This window comes from Bubalus kerabau, chromosome 1 (genome assembly GCF_029407905.1).
Source record: "Bubalus kerabau isolate K-KA32 ecotype Philippines breed swamp buffalo chromosome 1, PCC_UOA_SB_1v2, whole genome shotgun sequence".
In the NCBI taxonomy this organism is placed as follows: domain Eukaryota; kingdom Metazoa; phylum Chordata; class Mammalia; order Artiodactyla; family Bovidae; genus Bubalus; species Bubalus kerabau.
Window position 1 is genome coordinate 56,646,186 of NC_073624.1, and position 19,643 is coordinate 56,665,828.

The following is a 19,643-nucleotide window of genomic DNA, read 5'->3' on the forward strand; positions in this document are numbered from 1 at the left end:
GGCTCCCTTCCAATTACTCCTCGTCCCAGTTGTCTAAAAGGGATGCCTTGCAGAGCTGGAAGAGTGGCTCTTTTCTTTGTCCCAGTGTTGCTGGTAACTCCTGTTTATTTTTCCTTTCTTCTTTGTGTTTTTTCCCATTAACTTAAAAAATATTAAGCCAACATTTTAAAATTTGTGTGTAATGTCTTTAAGATATTTTCTTAGTCTCCAAGACAAGGATGAAGGTGAGAGGAGAACGCTGGAAGGAAGAAATCTCTTGCCTATGCAAGTGCTTACCTACAAAGAACAGAAAGATTTCTCTAAAGCTATTGCTTGAGAGAAAAAGAAGCTATGGTCAATCATGCACTTGAGGGCAAAGTTTCTGCCTTTAAAGACATGAGTCCACCAATGCCCCAAGCCACATGCTGAGTGACCCCTTTGGGAGTGTTTACCTCCTGCCACCTGCCTGGTGTTTTGTCCCTAGCAATCAACTCCAGATAGAAGAAAAATCTTTATCTAGGCCAAAAGTTTTTCAAGTCAGGGCATTTAGGGACAGAGAGAGATCATCAGGTGAATTTAAGAGGGTGATGACTGCCCTTAGAATCAGGAGAATTGGTCATTCCATTAGTGGGTTTGTTTCTCTAATCCAGTGTAAGTTATCAAAATTCAATTATTGATACAAAAGTGAAAGTGAAATTTGCTCAGTTGTGTTCAACTCTTTGCGACCCCATGGAGTATACAGTCCATGGAATTCTCCAGGCCAGAATACTGGAGTGGGTAGCCTTTCCCTTCTCCAGGGTATCTTCTCAACCCAGGGATCGAACCCAGGTTTCCCACATTGCAGGCGGATTCTTTACCAGCTGAGCCACAAAGGAATTTTATAAATACCTACGCATAGCAATCAGCCGACTCTTTGGTACAAGGATGGTAATTAGTGCTCCAGATAAAACAGGGAAATAAAGGCAGAGCTCAGTTTAGGGTCAAGGAATGTTATAAAGGAGGGTTGGTGAGAAGACCGTCTGGTTTTCTTACTCCTTATTCTACTCCTGGGCTACCCTTGTAGCTCCATCAGTAAAAAATCTGCCTGCAATGCAGGAGACCCAGGTTCGGTTCCTGGGTCTGGAAGATCCCCTGGAGAAGGAAATGGCAACCCATTCTAGTATTCTTACCTGAAGAATCCCATGGACAGAGAAGCTTGGCAGGCCACAGTCCATGGGGTCGCAAGAGTCAGACATGACTTAGCGACTAAACAACGAAACAATTCTACTCCTACTCCTACTCCTACTCCGAGGAAAAGAAAGCTAAATTTGTGTTTCGAGGATTCTATTCAAAGGAACTGAAGTGAGGAAGGCGATGGGTGGTCAGGCCTGGAGTCAGGAGAGAACTGGTGATAGTGGAGAGGTAAGAGTGGCGGTGGGCAGTAGAGGAGGGCGAAGAGGGGACACAGGAGAGGGAATGAAGGTGGCTGGGAGCTGGCTGACCCCTCGTTTTTCTAGCTCATATACATGAATATTTAGAAGTTATAAATCTAATGAATGGTTCATAAAATGGTTGTATCCTCGTTTTCTGAGGCAGATACCCTCATAATGACCTGGAAGTCTAGATTTTTTTTAAAAAAAATTAACCTTATTAAATTATGACAATTGAGTACACGTCCTTATTTGTATTTATTCATTTATTTATTTGGCTGGGCTGCACAGCATGCAGGATCTTAGTTCCCTGACCAGGGATCAAACCCGTTCTCTCTGCAGTGGAAGCATGGAGTCACAACCACTGGATCACCAGGGAAGTGTCAGAAGGCTAGATTGCATGTTGGATTATCAGTCTTCAAAGATACTTGCCAGGATGTTGTGTGCTTTCCCCCCTGCTGCCCCCTGCACCACGAGGGGTCTCAGGGACACACACGCAGATGCCCTGCCTCATGTGCAGCCTCAGTCACACCCTCCACATCCTGACTCCCTGAAAAATAAGTGTCCCTAGACTCAGACAGTAAAGAATTCGCCTGCAATGCAGGAGACCCGGGTTCAATCCCTGGGTCGGGAAGAACCCCTGGAGAAGGAAATGGCAACTCACTCCACTATTCTTGCCTGGAGAATTCCTTAGAGCCCTGGTGGGCGCCAGTCCATGGGATCACAAGGAGTCGGACACGACTGAGCGACTTCATTTCACTAGGCCACCCATTGGGCCTCAGGATATATATGCTGGCCACTTTGTTCTTCCTTGGGGAAAGAAAAGGAAAAGGCCCACAAAGTCCTTAAAACTGGACTGGGTGCAGGCTACAGGAAGGGAGGAAGGTTTGTAAGGCTTTAGGTATGCATGTCCCCTTGGGTCCATGGCCTCCCTGCTGTGTGGAGGGAGATATGGCTGGGGGAGGGTCAGAGGGAGAGGCTTGAGCATAGAGGGTCCTCTTGCCCAGGTCCAAGTCTAATACTAAGCGGTAGAACTGTCCAGTCTCCTCACAAAGAACATCTTTATAAGTAGCAGGTAAAGGGAATTCTGTGGTGGTCCAGTGATTAGGACTCAGTGCTTTCACTGCCAGGGCCCTGGGTTCTGTCCCTGGTCAAGAAACTAAGGTTCTGCAAGCAGATGGTGTGGCAAAAAAAAAAAAAAAGATAGCAGGTAAATAGCCAAGCTCTGGCCTTGGAGGTCAAAAGAGCCAGGTCTACACTTGTCAGGAAGTTTCCACATCACTGGTCCTTGTCTGGACTATACTGGGTTGGACCATAGGCATCTCTGCCATCACCAGTGTGACCTGAACACCGGAGGCTTTGCCTTCTCTCCATCTTCTAGGCACTGAGAAAGAGTCAGTTGACCCAGACCCAGAAGGAAGACAGAGAGATCCTCTCAATCTCTCTGGCTAGTGGGGAGATTAGAGTCATATTTAATTTGATTTAGAAAAATAAAATCATGTGGCATGTCCTGCACGCCATCCTAATGTGATACATACATTGATAATAACAATTATCTAAATACATTATTTGACTTCCGAATCCTTATAGTATTCTCTTACATCTACAGTCTGCCCTGTTTATGTGCTTCCCTTTGGTTACCAGTCTTGTACATTATAAATTTCCTGAAGGCAGGAAGTGGCTTATTTCTCACTGAATTCCTAGCTGAGTCCAAAACAGCGCCATGTACACAGACATTCAAAAACTCATTCATTGAGCTAATGAGAATGTTTCAGGTATCAATTTAAAAGTGAGTGGTTAAGCAGTATGGTACTGATGCAAATACAGAAATATAGATCAGTGGAACAGAATTAGCCCAGATATAAGCTCATGCACTTACGGTCAATTAATCTATGACAAAGGAGGCAAGACTATACAATGCAGAAAAGACAGTCTCTTCAATGAGCAGTGCTGGGAATACTGGCAAGCTATATGTACAAGAATGAAATTAGAACATTTTCTAACACCATACACAAAAATAAACTCAAAATGGATCAAAGACCTAAATATAAGACTGGGCACTATAGGCAGAACACATTTTTGACATAAATAGCAGCAATATCTTCTTTGATCCACCTCCTAGAGTAATGAATTTACATTAAAATTAAAATTTCATTTTAATGAAATTTAAAAACAAAAACAAACAAATGGTACCTAATTAAACTTAAAAGCTTCAGCATAGTAAAGGAAACCATAAACCAAATGAAAGCCAACCCACAGAATGGGAGAAAATACTTGCAAATGAAGTGACTGACAACGGATTCATCTCTAAAATATTCAAACAGCTCATGCATCTCAGTATCAACAAACAAATAATCCAATAAAAAAATGGGCAAAAGGTCTAAATAGACATTTCTCCAAAGAAGACATACAAATGGCCAACAAGCACATAAAAGGATGCTCAACATCACTAATTATCAGAGAAATAAATGCAAATCAAAACTGTAAGGAAGTATCATCTTAAACCAGTCAACATAACCATCATCAAAAAGTCCACAAACCATAAATGCTGGGGAGGGTGTGGAGAAAAAGGAACCCTCTTACACTGTTGGTAGGAATGTAAATTGGTCCAACACTATGGAGAACAGCAAGGAGGTTCCTTAAAAAATTGAAAATGGAACTATCATATGATCCAGCAATCCCACTCCTGGGTACATATCTGAGCATGCCCCTAATGTTTATTGCAGCACTATTTGCAATAGCCAAGACATAGAAGGAAACTAAATGTCCATCAACAGAGAAATGGATAAAGAAGTTGTGGTATATACATGCAATGGAAGGTTACTCAGCCATAAAAAGGATAAAATAATGTTATTTTCAGCAACATGGATGGACCTAGTCATTATCATACCAAGTTAAGTAAATAAGACAAAGACAAATATGGTATGATATGACTTGCATGTGGAATCTAATTTTTAAAATGATACAAATGAACTATTTACAAAACAGATATAGACTTACAGGTATCAAAACCAAACATGATTATCAAAAGGGAACTATCAGGAGGGTGTGGGGAGGGATCAATCAGGGGTTTGGGATTAACATACACACACTATATATGTAAGAAGGATAATCAGCAAGGACCTACTATAGAGCACAGGGAGTTCTACTCTATATTCTGTGGTAATATATATGAGAAAACAATCTAAAAAGAATAAATATGTGTATATATATAACTGAATCACTTTGCTATACACCTGAAACTAATACAACATTGTAAATCACTGTACTCCAATGAAATTAAAACAAAAATAAAAGTGAGTGATTAAGGATGTATTGCCTTATTCCAATGTTTCTTGGAACTAGTAGGGCTTTTTCCTACTTCTGCATTAATCGAGATGTAAACATTCATCAAGCTTTCTTTTACAGTGAGTAAATAAATAAAAATAAAGTGAGTCAATAGTGTAATTCTTTAAAAAATTTTAATGAATGTTTCATTTCCCAAAAGAATTTTTTGTAAATTCCTGTGGTATATCATTTTTCTTTAATGGAAATTTAAACGAAGTTATTTAATGGAATTTAAACAAATTCAATGGAAATTTAAACAAACTTACAGGAAAGTTAATAGCAACGACAGCTTCTGATACTCTGTTCTTTGCAATTTCAAAATGGACATTTTCTTCCTTATGGGAACTTTGCAGTGTATAAGTATTCTTAACATGAGGAGATACCATATGTAGAAAACAGTAACACTGTGGTATCTTACCCGCCCTCTACTCCACACCCCGAAGTGAAACTTTCTCTGCAGTATCAGGAAAGTGAAGGACATTGTTTATAATACAAATGTTTCTTGGCATCTAGATTTTGGAATAAGCTTTCATCAATTTGAATAGATGCCATCAGCAAACTCGAAATCTGTAACTGCTCTGTAGTCTACAACAGCTCTCCATCAGTGTGACGAGGTATTTAGGCAGGAACTCTGGTGCATTTGGCCAGGATGCTGTGCCAGAGACATGACTTGGGTCAGGCCTGAGTTTGGTAGCATCCTGTCTCTTAGCCTGTGTCCTTAGGTCTGTCTGATCATGCAACCCCAAACACATAAACGAATACTGTAGCATTTCATCATAAATAGTTCAGATTTATTGTACCATTTATTGAATACATTTTCCCTTCTGTTGAGAAAACTTGTCTGAAAGACTTCAAGAATGTCTCATAGTGAATTTAAATGGGGAAAAGGGCACAGATCCACTGGAGTTAAGTAGGGTTGTGGGAAATAAACAACTCTTCTTTGCTTAGAAAAATTTCTTAGATCCAGAGAAAGATGGGTTTTAAGGTTACATTGCTGTTTATTGTGTGTGTGTGTGTGTGTGTGTATATATATATATATATATATATATTTTTTTTTTTTTTTTTTACTCTAAGGGGAAAAAAAAGCTTTCAGAGTCTATTATGTTAAGCTAAAGTAACTGTTTCTGATTATTCTATAGCTTGCATTTTTTGGAAAGTACAGTGACCAAGCAAAGACAACAATGACCAAAATGCTAACTTCAAATGAGATTTTGTTTGCAATTTTTAATTAAGCAATCCGTGCAAACATTTTTTTTTTTTCTTCAGCATCAGGAGGAAAAAAAACGACCACACTTGGGAGCCTGGTGGAAAAACAGAAATGCTTTCTCATTGCAACCCGATTTCAAAGCAGTGGCGTGCAGAGAGGCAGTGCCCAGGCCCTTTATTCCTCAGGGTTGCTTGAGTGCAAGTCTCGCAAATATGAATCGATTATGTTAGGAGGCACACCTTGCAAGAGGAGCCTGCAGAAGGAAAGCCCACCTAGAAAGGATAAGAAGGAAAAAGCAAAGTCAAAACTGTCTACACGTGAAAAATCCCTGAAACAAGACCTCTTGACTAGCTGCTTGCAAATGTGACTAATTATGTTTCAGTTAGTTACAAAGATTCATTCAGTCCCTACTTGGAAATCTTCTCTTGGATTTAGTACATTTAGAATCTAAAACACTGCATTGAGAAGGAAAAGCAAGTTCCCTGCAGACACATAGCAGTTTTTTTGTTCCCTACTATTACTTGTTCTTGGTTTAAATTCCTAACTAGTTGGAGAGTGTTTATTGCCCTTTGCAAGTTTTTTGAGATTGCTCTATAGAATGATTTCAATATTCTGACTGAATGGCAGAATAAATGCAAATCGTGTTATGAGTCAGTAGGAATAACCTTTTCCAGTTTGTTAATGTTCTTTTTAATTAAGCACAAAGAGCTCCCATTGAAGCACATGGGATAAGAAAAAAGGGACTACTCTTTTAACTTTGGCTATTCACACACTGTCAAAAGTGCAAAAATTGGAAATATAGTAAAATCTGTTCAAGAGTAAAATCTGTAAAATAATAAAATAGTAAAATCTGTCCAGTACATCTGAAGGTGAGAGAAACACCACTTAATATTTCATACTTACCCTCCACGGTTCTGAATTGCATTTTAAAACTAAAAGTACCTTTCACGAGAGACCCCATGAAACCATAAAAATTCATGGTCCTTTAGAAAAGTGTCTTACTACTTGCTAATAAATTCACGTCCAGACAAAAACAGCATGCCATTTGAACATTCTTAAAACTCCTTTAATGCAAATTTGGGAAAATCATTCTCCTTTTTAAAAAAAATCAAGTCACATATTGGTAGAAATGATGCCACTTATGTACATGTCCATTCCTTGATGCAAAGCGTTCAGAATGCTTGGGTATCACTCATTTTCATCTACATTAAATGCTTTAATTCATGCTCTACTGCATTCAACAACTTGCTTCATGTCAACAGAAGATTGTTGTGATAAGTACTAGCCGTTAATGTCAAGATACTGAAATACACATTACAACTACAATGTTAGAGATTTTAAAGAGTCTATTTTCATTGGATTACATAATGAAAATCATGCCATACTCCACAGGCTTTGTATGGCTTATGACAGTCATAAGCTTCATATGCCAAAATCATATGAAAGCTTACCTTAGATGATAATATACATTCAAAAATCCTTACTGTGCTACAACTAAGGAAAAGAGAGAGAAAGAGAGAGAGATGTTGTAAGCATTAATAAAGTGCTAAAACCAAAGTTGAGTACTTGTTGGAGGAAATTATGGTCACGATTATGATGAGGTGATTTCATTAATCCTTAGTCAGGTGAAAAGTACAGGAAAATAGAAGCGCACGGAATGAAGGGCAGGGATCCAGTCACTTCAAAAGGATCATTAATAGGTAAAACATTTATTAATAGGCACAACCACTTTGCCTGAACAGGTGGCAAAGCCAGTTTGACTGTAATGTGAATAATTATAGGAACAGCTTCCAAACCATTAGCTAAAAAAAAAAAAAAAAAAATCCTACAACATATATATATTGTGTTTTTCAACAAAAGAAAAACAGGGACAATAGACAAAGTATTAGTGTACATATATATATGTTGAAATTCTAAAAGGCAAAATTATCAAGTGGATTTAAAAATTATTCTATAACATTGTATTCTGAACTGACTATATATTGGTTTGGCCAAAAAGTTCATTGGGTTTTTCCATAACAGCTTAGGGAAAAATCTGAACAAACTTGTTGGCCAACCCAATATGACTGCTCTAAATAAACACAAGGCTTAAAAAAAAAAAAACAGGCTAGAAAGTGACTATATGTGCAATCTACACAACTTTAAAGAAAGAATCCTAATTCTTTGCTCTTTTGAAAGCTGACATTATCTCTAGGAATTCAGAAAGCTAACATTGTAAACTCAGGCATGGGTCTATGTCATTACAGTTTACATCAGGTTGCTCATAGCCCTGAAGAACTCCTTAATTCACTCTTCCAAATGGGGTTCAATCTATATATATACTGCAGGACCCATTTACCACTTAATATATTAAGTAACGGGGTCTAGAATTTTCTTTCCTAAGTTCATGAATATATGAAATAATCTTAGTCCCATGAAAATATACAAAATGTTCAACAGATAGATGGATTACAGATACTCTACTAGTATCTAGAAGTTTTCATTGGACAATCTTAAATATGGAAGTTTCCAAATATTAGAGCCTAATATTCCAAACATTTTTTATTTGTGTCCTCTCCCCATCGCAAATACACAGAACACTTTTTCTACGGCCTAGCAACAGAAAAATGTTCAGTTTTCTGAACTTCAACATGAATCTAACAGACCTACACTGGATACTATCTTAAAGGAAGAACATATGTCTCTGCACTTGAAAACAAAAGTATTAAAGAAACGTCATTGGTTCCTGAATTCTGGTACTCTTATATCTAAAATGAGGACCTCACCTAATGTGGCTTTTTGGCTTTATTTATGGGAACCTGTGGTATGGTACTTGGTTTTCCGACAAAACATATTTCTACATTACCTAATATCCTTGAATAATTTGGCCTTCCTTGTTCATGGCATAGCCACTGTATGCCATGAGCTGCTAAGAAATATAATTAAAAGCAAAAGAGAAAGACAAGCTTTACATGCAAAGTGCGATTTCATGTAAGAGGAATGGAACAGAAGGAAGAAATATCCAGTGGGATATGAACTTGTAAAACCTGTTGCTGCCCCTCCAGGAAGACTGGTTGTCCAGGGGAATTTACTCCTTGATATATCACTGCAGAATTAGAATATTTGCACCAGTATTTATTTATTCTCAGTTGACATTCTTACCTTTATTTTTGTTTTTTTCACAGCTTAATTTGATTCAAGTCACGTATTATCAGATAACAATCTGATGACAAACAATCTTGGCTTTACTTTTAGGACCAAAAGCTTTTACCAATATATCACAGTTGATAGCTTATTATGAATTTATATACTAGAATACATTATTTGTGTTACAATTTATTATACAATTAGCATAAAGTATAGCATTTATAGATGCATAAAATTATTCACTTATGGATGACCCCAAATGTTGAACCATTTATGAAACCATCATTTTATATCATTAGCAACATTCAGCTATTTTCAGAGCATGCAAATGTAGTCTCGGGTTTTTGATTTTTGAGTTCTTGTTTTTTGGGCATTGGAATGTAAGTAGCAACAATACCTTGGAACTAATTAGGAGTTTAGAAATCAGATGTGTTTGCATTGTGACCTTCATTTGCATTTAAAGCTAATAAATAGCTAAAAGAACAACACTTAAATTTGTATCCACTATCTCAATAGAAAGGTTTAAAATTTTCTAAGAATATTATATGTTTTACATTTGAGAGGGAAAAAAGTTTTTCTTAATTTCTATCAATTGTGCATCTACTCTCCTGTACTATCTGAGGATGGACACATATCATAAGAGAAAGAACACTGATTTTTTTTTTAAAGTTAGAGAAGGAAAAAAGTGTTTCAAGAAGTTTTTCCACTATATTTAGGAATTAAAAAACTCTTTTGTTGTTGCTATTATTTACATAAATACCTTAAACATTTACTAACACTTTTTCTAAAACAGATATTTATAAAGTCATAGCTGACTTTTAGATTATAATTTCTCCATTATAGAGAGGTAGGAAAAGTAAAGACTTTGGTTGTTATAAAGCAGCAATATAATACAAGAACGAAAGAAAAGACATTAGCATCATGTCACCCATTAACTCCTAACAGTGACTCTGACAGGTGTATGATTCTTCATGGTGTCCCAAAATAGGTACTGATTGTCAAGAAAAAAGTGTCAGCATAAAACTTATCTTCAATTAATATAAAAATTGATTAAGATGACAATTACACTGAGAGTTTTCTCTGACATCAATTTTTATGTCTTTTCTTGGTTTACATTAGTTGAAACACTTCTGAAAACTAGAATAAATAAAATGTATAGCTCTAAGTGGAAATTCTCTAGTGAGATTTTAAAAGAAGTGGGTTATGTGTATGCTGAATTCTACATTTGGAGAAGGAAATGGCAACCCACTCCAGTATTCTTGCCTAGAGAATCCCATGGACAGAGGAGCCTGGTGGGCTACAGTCCATGGGATCTTAAAGAGTTGGACACGACTAAAGCAACAGAGCATGCACATTTGTAATATTAAACACTAAATTAGCAAATTTACATATATAGTTTCACAAAAATAGTAAACTAGTTAAAAATAGTGTAAATTCCTTAATTGCAGTTTTATCAGTGAATTTTTACATTTATCTAAGATGGACTACATCACAAAAGTAATACCCCTTGACTTGAGTCATTGTTACCGTGCTGTGCACATAACACAGTTCACTGAAATTAATAGTCCTTTAGATATCAAGAATTTCAAGAGATGAAAATAAGTCTACTTAAAAAATCAAGTAGCTGTCACAAATAAAGTGAATGCAGAATGTAAAAATGTCCTCTCCTCGGATCTTATCCCCCGCTTCCTAACCTATCCCCAAAATGCTAGCAAGCAATTTGGATTAGGTAGTAAGGATAGTAATTAAATGATTTTCTTTCATTTCGGTCTACACGAGATCTGGGATGTCCTACCTTTCACCTCCAGTTTGCATTCGATCTCCACTGTCCCAAGGTCATTGACTGCTTTGCAGCAGTAAGTGCCCCCGTCATAGGGGCTGGGCTTGCGAATCTCCAGAGTACAGACCCCTTGGTTGCTGAACATCCTGTATCTTGGATCATCCTTAATAGCAACTTTGTTCTTCATCCAGGTAATTTTGGGCTGAAGATGGAAACAAACTAGGTCAAAACATATCTGTACTAGGCCTGGGGTAATAGACCATCCAAGCCAGTGACAGAATGTTCAAATGTGGCTTAGAAAGAAATCACTACATCTAAGAAGAATCCACGTCAACTTAGGCACTAATTCTCTTCAAATTAAATTCTACTTAATGCTTGGCCAGGAAGCAAATGAGCAGTTTCGAAGAGACAGCCATATTTCTTTAAAGGACAGCCCTGGGGTGATCTTCCCAAACAGATTCAATTACATTTAAATTCCATTTACATGTCTTTGAGATTGACTCATCCGGGAGCATGTATATCACTCAATGTTTTTCAAAGAATCCCTGTAAAGTGTCATCACCGGTCAATTTTCTTTATGTTTTCCCCAATATGCTTTTCTAACTTTTTACAGGCTGCTTAACCCTCCTCACTATTGAATCTCTCTTCTGACATCTGTTTTCATTATCTGGTGGCAATGGATGGACCTGCTCCAATCAGATAATCCCAGATCAATAATGATGCAATCACCCAGGAAGGCTACTCCATTCTGCTACACCAACACTAACTCTCCTTTCCATTCTCACACTGTCTTCTCTTCCTTTCTGTAAACACACACTCTTGCCTCTATCTCTTAAATGATTTTGTCTTGCCCAAACCCAAAAGATAGCACTTCTCAGTGTCCTCACCGTCCTCTTCCTTCTTCTACCTTTCAAACGGGCATATTTCCTGAGGCTCACATCATGGTCCTTCACATTTCACTTCACTTCTCTCTTTCTTCTGATATTCCTTTCTAGAGTTTCAGCTCCAAAGGGTGGGATGCAGCAATTCCATGCACCCAGACCAAGAGTCACAGCCCTGGCCTTTCTCCCAAGCTCCAGTGATGTTCTTCTCTCCTCCTGGTCATTCCCACTTGCACATACCAACATCACCTCCAATTAAATATAGATTTAGCATCTTCTTTGCATCCTCAGTCTGGCTTATCCCTTTCACTTCTCTATTTCTGCTCTTGGTATATGCTGGAAAAATATCACCATTTGCAATTTTTCCAAATTCTAGGGCACTTTCTCTCAGCGCCACCCAGGGATAGATAGCTCTGTGGGCAACATTCATTAATATGTTGTTCTTTTCAAATGCCAACATGTAACCTGTTCAGTCAGATGCCGTCTCTCCTTCCTGGTGCTCTGTACCTTTATCAACGAACATTTTGTATTCTGCCTTGCATTATAGTATCATCATTTGCTTTACACTATTACAGGAAACTTGATAAATCAGTATCACCACCTAATTTTTCAGATGACACAATATTAATTCCATCTCCTTACCTCTCAGTTCTTTTAAAAATAGGTGGTTTGTTTTTTCCTTAGAAAATTTTCCTTAGTTAGTAAAGAAACATTTTTATACATTTAAATAGTGTCCTTTAGTACCCACCAACATCATCACCCTGCATGCCCCATCTCTCTATCCCAGAAAACACACACACACATTGAGCAGTTGCAAAGTCAATTAATATTAGTATGGTTGGCCAAAATGTTCGTTTGGGTTTTGCCATAAGATGTCATGGAAAAACCTGAATAAACTTTTTGACCAACCCAATACTTACAGTTATAACATAGCAAATATAAAAGATGGAGTTTGGAGTTAATTCTTAAATTTAATTTAATGTGATTAAAGAAAAAAACTGGTACCTTAGGATTTCCTCTCACACTGCAGTTCAGGGTAGCATTGTAACCAGCTACAGCATAGGTGTTGACCAATGGCTGAGTAAACATAGGTGCCTCTGTGAAATCGAAGTCTTCATACACTGGATTTTTGTAGATTTTGCCTTAAAAACAAGCATTAAACATAAGCAAATTAAAAATAAAAATATTATTCTTGGCAGAGTTGACTATGATAAAAACTTCCTTCAGTTTAGTGCATGCTCACGCTCTCAGTCACTCAATTATGTCTGACTCTTTGCGATCCCAAGAACTGTAGCCCACCAGGCTCCTCTGTCCATGAAATATTCCAGGCAAGAATGCTGGAGTGGGTTTTTCTTTGCTATTGTAATCTTTTTTGCTAATTAAATGTTTTAGTAAAAAAAAAAAAAGAATACAGGTATGGGTTGCCATTTTATTCTCCAGGGGATCTTCCCTACCAGGGATCGAACCCAAGTCTCCTGCATCTCGCGCATTGGCAATCGGATTCTTTTACCACTGTGCAACCTGGGAAGCCCCTCTGAGCTTAGAAAAACATGTACAAACATGAACAAAGGCATTCATTTGGAAAGGTACCAATTAAAACCAATCTCACATGGGACAGAAAGCCAGAGAGCCATCTGGAACCAAAATAAATATTGGGAAGAATTCAGTGTCTGGGTGTCTTGCTCGGCAATGTGTTTTAACCTGAATGTAATGAGGAAGGGCCGGAAGGACATGATTTATGAGGAAACGAAATGACGGGGGTGGAATCCAACTTCTTTCATTACAAAATGGCTCTTATAAGTAGCATCCTCGAAGGTGTCCAGGAATAGAATAACCCAAGCTCTAGAAGTAAATGGTGACTTTTTCCTATCCCTGTGATGTTAGTCATTGAGAGACCCACTGTCCAGATAGATGTTGGAATGAATGAAATTATGTATGTTAAAAAATATAATCATAGTACAGTTTTCCTTAAGATATTTTACATGTAAGATTAAAATTTTAGTTGGACATTCTTACCACAGTTTTGAATGGGTGTTTATGATTTCTTATTCATTTTGCCACATCTCTTTTTCTTTCTGTCTTCTCTGTCTCATCACTTAACACTAAGGTTCACTGATGTCCAGCCCACTCCCAACTCACCATCCTTGGCAATCACGGCACTCTCTTTTGTCATTGTTGCATCTTCGCTGAGGCCACACATGTTTTCAGCAAAGACCCGGAAATAATACTCGTTTCCAATGACCAGTTCAGTAATGGTGGCATTGGTTCGGTGATAATGCTCAATAACAGTGAACCACTCCTAAAAAACAAACAAAGATAATTTAAGGAAAATCACTTCAAAATACACAGCTATTTCAACTGTTAATTAGAATAAATAACAGGGATGTTGCATTAACTAAAGAAAAAAAAAAGCACTAATTTTTATATTTAGGGTAACAGAAATGTATATTTAATTTAATACTTTATAATTGATTTATACCTGATTATGTAATTTAATATCCATTTACACATTAGATTTATTTACCCTAGATGATGATGGAAGAAATTTTCACATAATGAGCTGTGGGGATGTCATTCTGACTAATATGTGGTTTAACTTAAAATTTATACTAACTAGAACAGCCTGTTTTGTGACCTATTAAACATATGTTGTACATCTGCTTTAACCATTTAAAGAAAAGCATGTATTGCCTGGAAGTAACGAGTGTCTCTTTTGAAAATCCAGATAAATGCCTCCCTTTCTGGGACATTAATGCTGGTATACATTCCATGATAAAGCTCCCTTCCCAAGCACCAGGGTCATACTGATGCTAAATCACGAGAGAAAAGTTAACATCACCCAATCAATTTGCCTAATATCATTATCATGCCGCTGCTGCTGCTGCTGCTAAGTTGCTTCAGTCGTGTCCGACTCTGTGTGACCCCATAGACTGCAGCCCACCAGGCTCCCCCACCTCTGGGATTCTCCAGCCATGAACACTGGAGTGGGTTGCAATTTCCTTCTCCAATGCATGAAAGTGAAAAGTGAAAGTGAAGTTGCTCAGTCGTGTCCGACTCTTCGCGACCCCATGCACTGTAGCCTACCAGGCTCCTCCGTCTATGGGATTTCCCAGGCAAGAGTACTGGAGTGGGGTGCCATTATCATAGGTTCTTTCAATTCTTTGTTCAATTATTAATTATCACCTCCTCCCTAACTGTTTACCCTCCCACCACTCCACTTTGGTTATAGTTTTTCACCTTGACCTGGCTTAGTTTTCTTCACAGCACTTGTTACCTTAAATATATCATGTACTTACTATTTTACTTGCTTTTTCACTACTTTCCCCATTGCAATGATGTACAGTGATGGTTAAAAATGTACTTTTCTTCTCACCCCTTGTATCTCCAGTGCCTTATCACAACACCTGGTATATAGTGGGTAGCATGCACAAAACTGAATACTTGAATGATTGAGTGAGTTAAAGTTATGTTATTCTTTCATTTTTTTAAATTTTATTTTATTTTTAAACTTTACATAACTGTATTTGTTTTGCCAAATATCAAAATGAATCCACCACAGGTATACATGTGTTCCCCATCCTGAACCCTCCTCCCTCCTCCCTCCCCATTCCATCCCTCTGGGTCGTCCCAGTGCACCAGCCCCAAGCATCCAGTATCGTGCATCGCACCTGGACTGGCAACTCGTTTCATACATGATATTTTACGTGTTTCAATGCCATTCTCCCAAATCTTCCCACCCTCTCCCTCTCTCACAGAGTCCATAAGACTGTTCTATACATAAATGTCTCTTTTGCTGTCTCGTACACAGGGTTATTGTTACCATCTTCCTAAATTCCATATATATGCGTTAGTATACTGTATTGGTGTTTTTCTTTCTGGCTTACTTCACTCTGTATAATAGGCTCCAGTTTCATCCACCTCATTAGAACTGATTCAAATGTATTCTTTTTAATGGCTGAATAATACTCCATTGTGTATATGTACCATAGTTTTCTTATCCATTCATCTGCTGGAGATTCCTTAAAAAACTGGAAATAGACCTGCCTTATGATCCAGCAATCCCACTGCTGGGCATACACACTGAGGAAACCAGAAGGGAAAGAGACACGTGTACCCCAATGTTCATTGCAGCACTGTTTATAATAGCCAGGACATGGAAGCAACCTAGATGTCTTTCATTTCTTTTTTAAATTTTTCCTTCACCATGTCAGGAAATAAAGTGGCTTCAAAGTTTATTTTGTCACTAGTAGAAAACCACATTGTACTACATATATTTAGTACCACTAACTGAGAAAATACATTTCCTGACCAAAAAACTCTTAAAGGAAAAGGATTTTTCTTGCAATGTTTAGGGCCTCTGACCTCTATTTTAAAGACACCCAGCGATTGTAGTTATGTCCTCCTTAATTTCCAAAGCACTTTATGCACACCTTTATTCCAACATTAATTATATTGTTTTTAACATTTGGTTTATGCCTTTCTTCTTGCTTATACTAAGAGTGCTCCAAGAGCATGAGTTGTCTATTTGTTTTTGATCCAGCAGCTAGAACAGTGCTCAACAAATAGGAAATGAATGAACACATGAATGTGCTGGCATACATCATGAAAACAATGTTTATGGAAGGTATAAAGGACTATAGGAACTTAAGTGAAAAACAGCATCTATAGGCACAGTGAGACAGTGGTGTGGTGAGCTCCTGGGAAGTGCACTGGGCACGGTGAGCATTTTCAGGTCTGTAGGTCTGCTGAAATGCACCAGAAACATAATGGTGCGGTGTTGGGGTTCCTCCCCTGTCAGCAGGCAGAGCTAAGACACATGAAGCAGCAGCAAAATCCTGGCTCACCTGGACTTGACTAGATATCTAAGAAGACAAATGCTGGGCAGTGTGGTAGGGATGGGGCACCTGGAAGAAATGTGGTACCCCTGGATTCACTACCAGCATCCAGCAAAGGTCCAGGGAAGAGCCCTTTTTGCTAAGGAAATCCAAAATATTCAATACTTTCCTTGCAAAGTCACCCATTGATCTAGCTCTCAAGCTGTCTGGGTTTGGCTGAAAGATGTTTCTTGAAATGCCAAGTCTTATTTTGTCATGTAGCACCCACCCAGGAGTGTGGGGAAAGACAGGCTAGAAATAGTTTACGAAAAGGAAAGACTTGAAATCCATTCCTGTTACTTAGGTTGCTCTTTTCATCCCTCTCCCCTTCTATTAATCCAGTCTAACCTTATAACCTAAGTTCTTACTGAGATCTACTAGTATAAATGCCTAAAGCCTTCCTGTCAATATCATTCAGTATGATGTTCTACTCTTCCTATGAGAATGGATAGTGGCTCTGTGACATTCTGTGTAAAACATTCATTTATTCATTCACCATCTTACAGGCAGGGGAATGGTGGGTGTAGTGGATTGATTCAGAAAGACCTAGGTTTTAACATTTAAAATCTGGTGATTTCCAGCAATTCATTTAATCTTTTGAGCCTTAATAGCCTCATTTATAAAGCATAGGTAATAATAATTCATATTTGTTGATTTGCTTCTTGAATACTCTAAGCTTGTTCCCTCCTCAGGACCTTTGCATATGCTGTTCTTTCTTTTCTAACTGCTATCTTTTTTTTTTTTTTTTTTGAGACATCAGTCTATGGTATCCAACAATTATTTTACAAAGAGAAAGAAGTTGCATGGATGCAAATTTGAGCCAGAATTCACAGTGAGTAAATATTTGCTGAATGCATAAATTTAGTGAATTCTATTGAGCATTCTATTGTCTTAGCCTCTTGATAAACAAGCAAGGTAAACTTCACTGTCCTTATTTTACATATGAGGGAAATGGAAATCAAAGAGGTCAAGTGACTGTCCATGTATATGTGGTCCTAGGTACAAATTCAAGTCCAACTCTCCATGGCTCCTAAGGCCTTACCCTTCCCACTGTGCCATGACACTTCTCCATGACCCTCATGAGTTCCTCACCAAAGAGGACTTCATGCCTCCCCCTTTACTTCTGATGAACTATGATTTTGCTGCTCTGTACCAGAGAAACCAGACCTTACCATGCTCTTCTTATCAGCCTTCTGGATCGTGTACCCTGTAATGGCAGTATTTCCATCATCCCTTGGTGGGGTCCATGATAGAGCAACATTCTCTCCCCAGACATCCTCGATCTTCACATGTTGGGGTGGACCTGGACGGTCTGTAGGATAAATTCATGGAGTCACTGTGAGGTCACTTTCCCCCTAATCTAGACCTTGTTGTAGGAGGGTATTTAAAATGTCTTTTCCTTCCCATCCCAAAGAATAGCAAGGAGATATAAGAAAGCCTTTCTCAGGGATCAATGTAAAGAAATACAGGAAAACAATAGAATGGGAAAGACTAGAGATCTCTTTGAGAAAATTAGAGATACCAAGGGAGCATTTCACGCAAAGATGGGCTCAATAAAGGACAGAAATGGTATGGACCTAACAGAAGCAGAAGCTATTAAGAAGAGCTGGCAAGAATACACAGAAGAACTATACAAAAAAGATCTTGATGACCCAGATAACCATGATGGTGTGATAACTCACCTAGAGCCAGACATTCTGGAATGTGAAGTCAAGTGGGCCTTAGAAAGCACCACTACGAACAAAGCTAGTGGAGGTGATGGAATTCCAGTTGAGCGATTTCAAATCCTAAAAGATGATGCTGTGAAAGTGTTGCACTCAATATGCCAGTAAATTTAGAAAACTCAGCAGTGGCCACAGGACTGGAAAAGGTCAGTTTTCATTCTAATCCCAAAGAAAGGCAATGCCAAAGAATGCTCAAACTACTGCACAATTGCACTCATCTCACACGCTAGTAAAGTAATGCTCAAAATTCTCCAAGCCAGGCTTTAACAGTACGTGAACCATGAACTTCCAGATGTTCAAGCTGGTTTTAGAAAAAACAGAGGAACCAGAGATCAGATCACCAACATCTGTTGGATCGTTGAAAAAGAATGCCAGAAAAACATCTATTTCTGCTTTAGTGACTATGCCAAAGCCTTTGACTGTGTGGATCACAACAAATTCCTGAAAATTCTTCAAGAGATGGGAATACCAGACCACTTGACCTGCCTCCTGAGAAATCTGTATGCAGGTCAAGAAGCAACAGTTAGAACTGGACATGGAACAACAGACTGGTTCCAAATTGGGAAAGGAGTACATCAAAGCTGTATATTGTTACCTGCTTATTTAACGTACATGCAGAGTACATCATGAGAAATGTCGGGCTGGATGAAGCACAAGCAGGAATCAAGATTGTCGGGCGAAACATCAATAACCTCAGATATTCAGATGACACCACTCTTATGGAAGAAAGTGAAGAAGAACTAAAAAGCCTCTTGATGAAAGTGAAAGAGGAGAGTGAAAATTTTGGCTTAAAACTCAACATTCAGAAAACTGAGATCATGGCATCTGGTCCCATCATTTCATGGGAAATAGATGGGGAAACAATGGAAACAGTGACAGATTTTATTTAGGGGGCTCCAAAATCATGGCAGATGGTGACTGCAGCCATGAAATTAAAAGAAACTTACTCCTTGGAAGAAAAGCTATGACCAACCTAGAGAGCATATTAAAAAGCAGAGACATTACTTTGCCAACAAAGGTCTGTCTAGTCAAAGCTATGTTTTTTCCAGTAGTCATGTATGGATGTGAGAGTTGGACTATAAAGAAAGCTGAGCACCGAAGAATGGATGCTTTTGAACTGTGGTGTTGGAAAAGACTCTTGAGAGTCCCTTGAACTGCAAGGAGATCAAACTAGTCAACCTGAAAGGAGATCAGTCCTGAATGTTCACTGAAAGGACTGATGCTGAAGTTGAAACTTCAATACTCTGGCCACCTGATGCAAAGAACTTACTCACTGGAAAAGACTCTGATGCTGGGAAAGATGGAAGTCAGGAGGAGAAGGGGACGACAGAGGATG

General features: G+C 38.3%; 1 protein-coding gene across 9 annotated transcripts in view; it reads right to left on the bottom strand.

Moving 5' to 3' along the window:
• Positions 1-5,909: 5,909 nt before the first annotated feature.
• MYBPC1 (myosin binding protein C1) overlaps positions 5,910-19,643 on the bottom strand; it is a 101,353-nt gene continuing 87,619 nt past the window's right edge. For 5 of the 9 annotated variants that reach the window (XM_055575552.1, XM_055575595.1, XM_055575524.1 and 2 more), the window contains 5 exons: positions 17,756-17,895; positions 13,849-14,008; positions 12,715-12,851; positions 10,844-11,030; positions 5,910-6,194 (listed from right to left, as the gene is read on the bottom strand). In XM_055575552.1, the coding sequence (XP_055431527.1) occupies positions 6,097-6,194; positions 10,844-11,030; positions 12,715-12,851; positions 13,849-14,008; positions 17,756-17,895 (722 nt within the window). In that variant the 3' untranslated portion in view covers positions 5,910-6,096. Of the gene's footprint in view, positions 6,195-7,373; positions 7,417-8,939; positions 9,008-10,843; positions 11,031-12,714; positions 12,852-13,848; positions 14,009-17,755; positions 17,896-19,643 lie in introns of all 9 variants that reach the window. The other 4 variants (XM_055575532.1, XM_055575579.1, XM_055575542.1 and 1 more) reach the window with 3 other exon arrangements.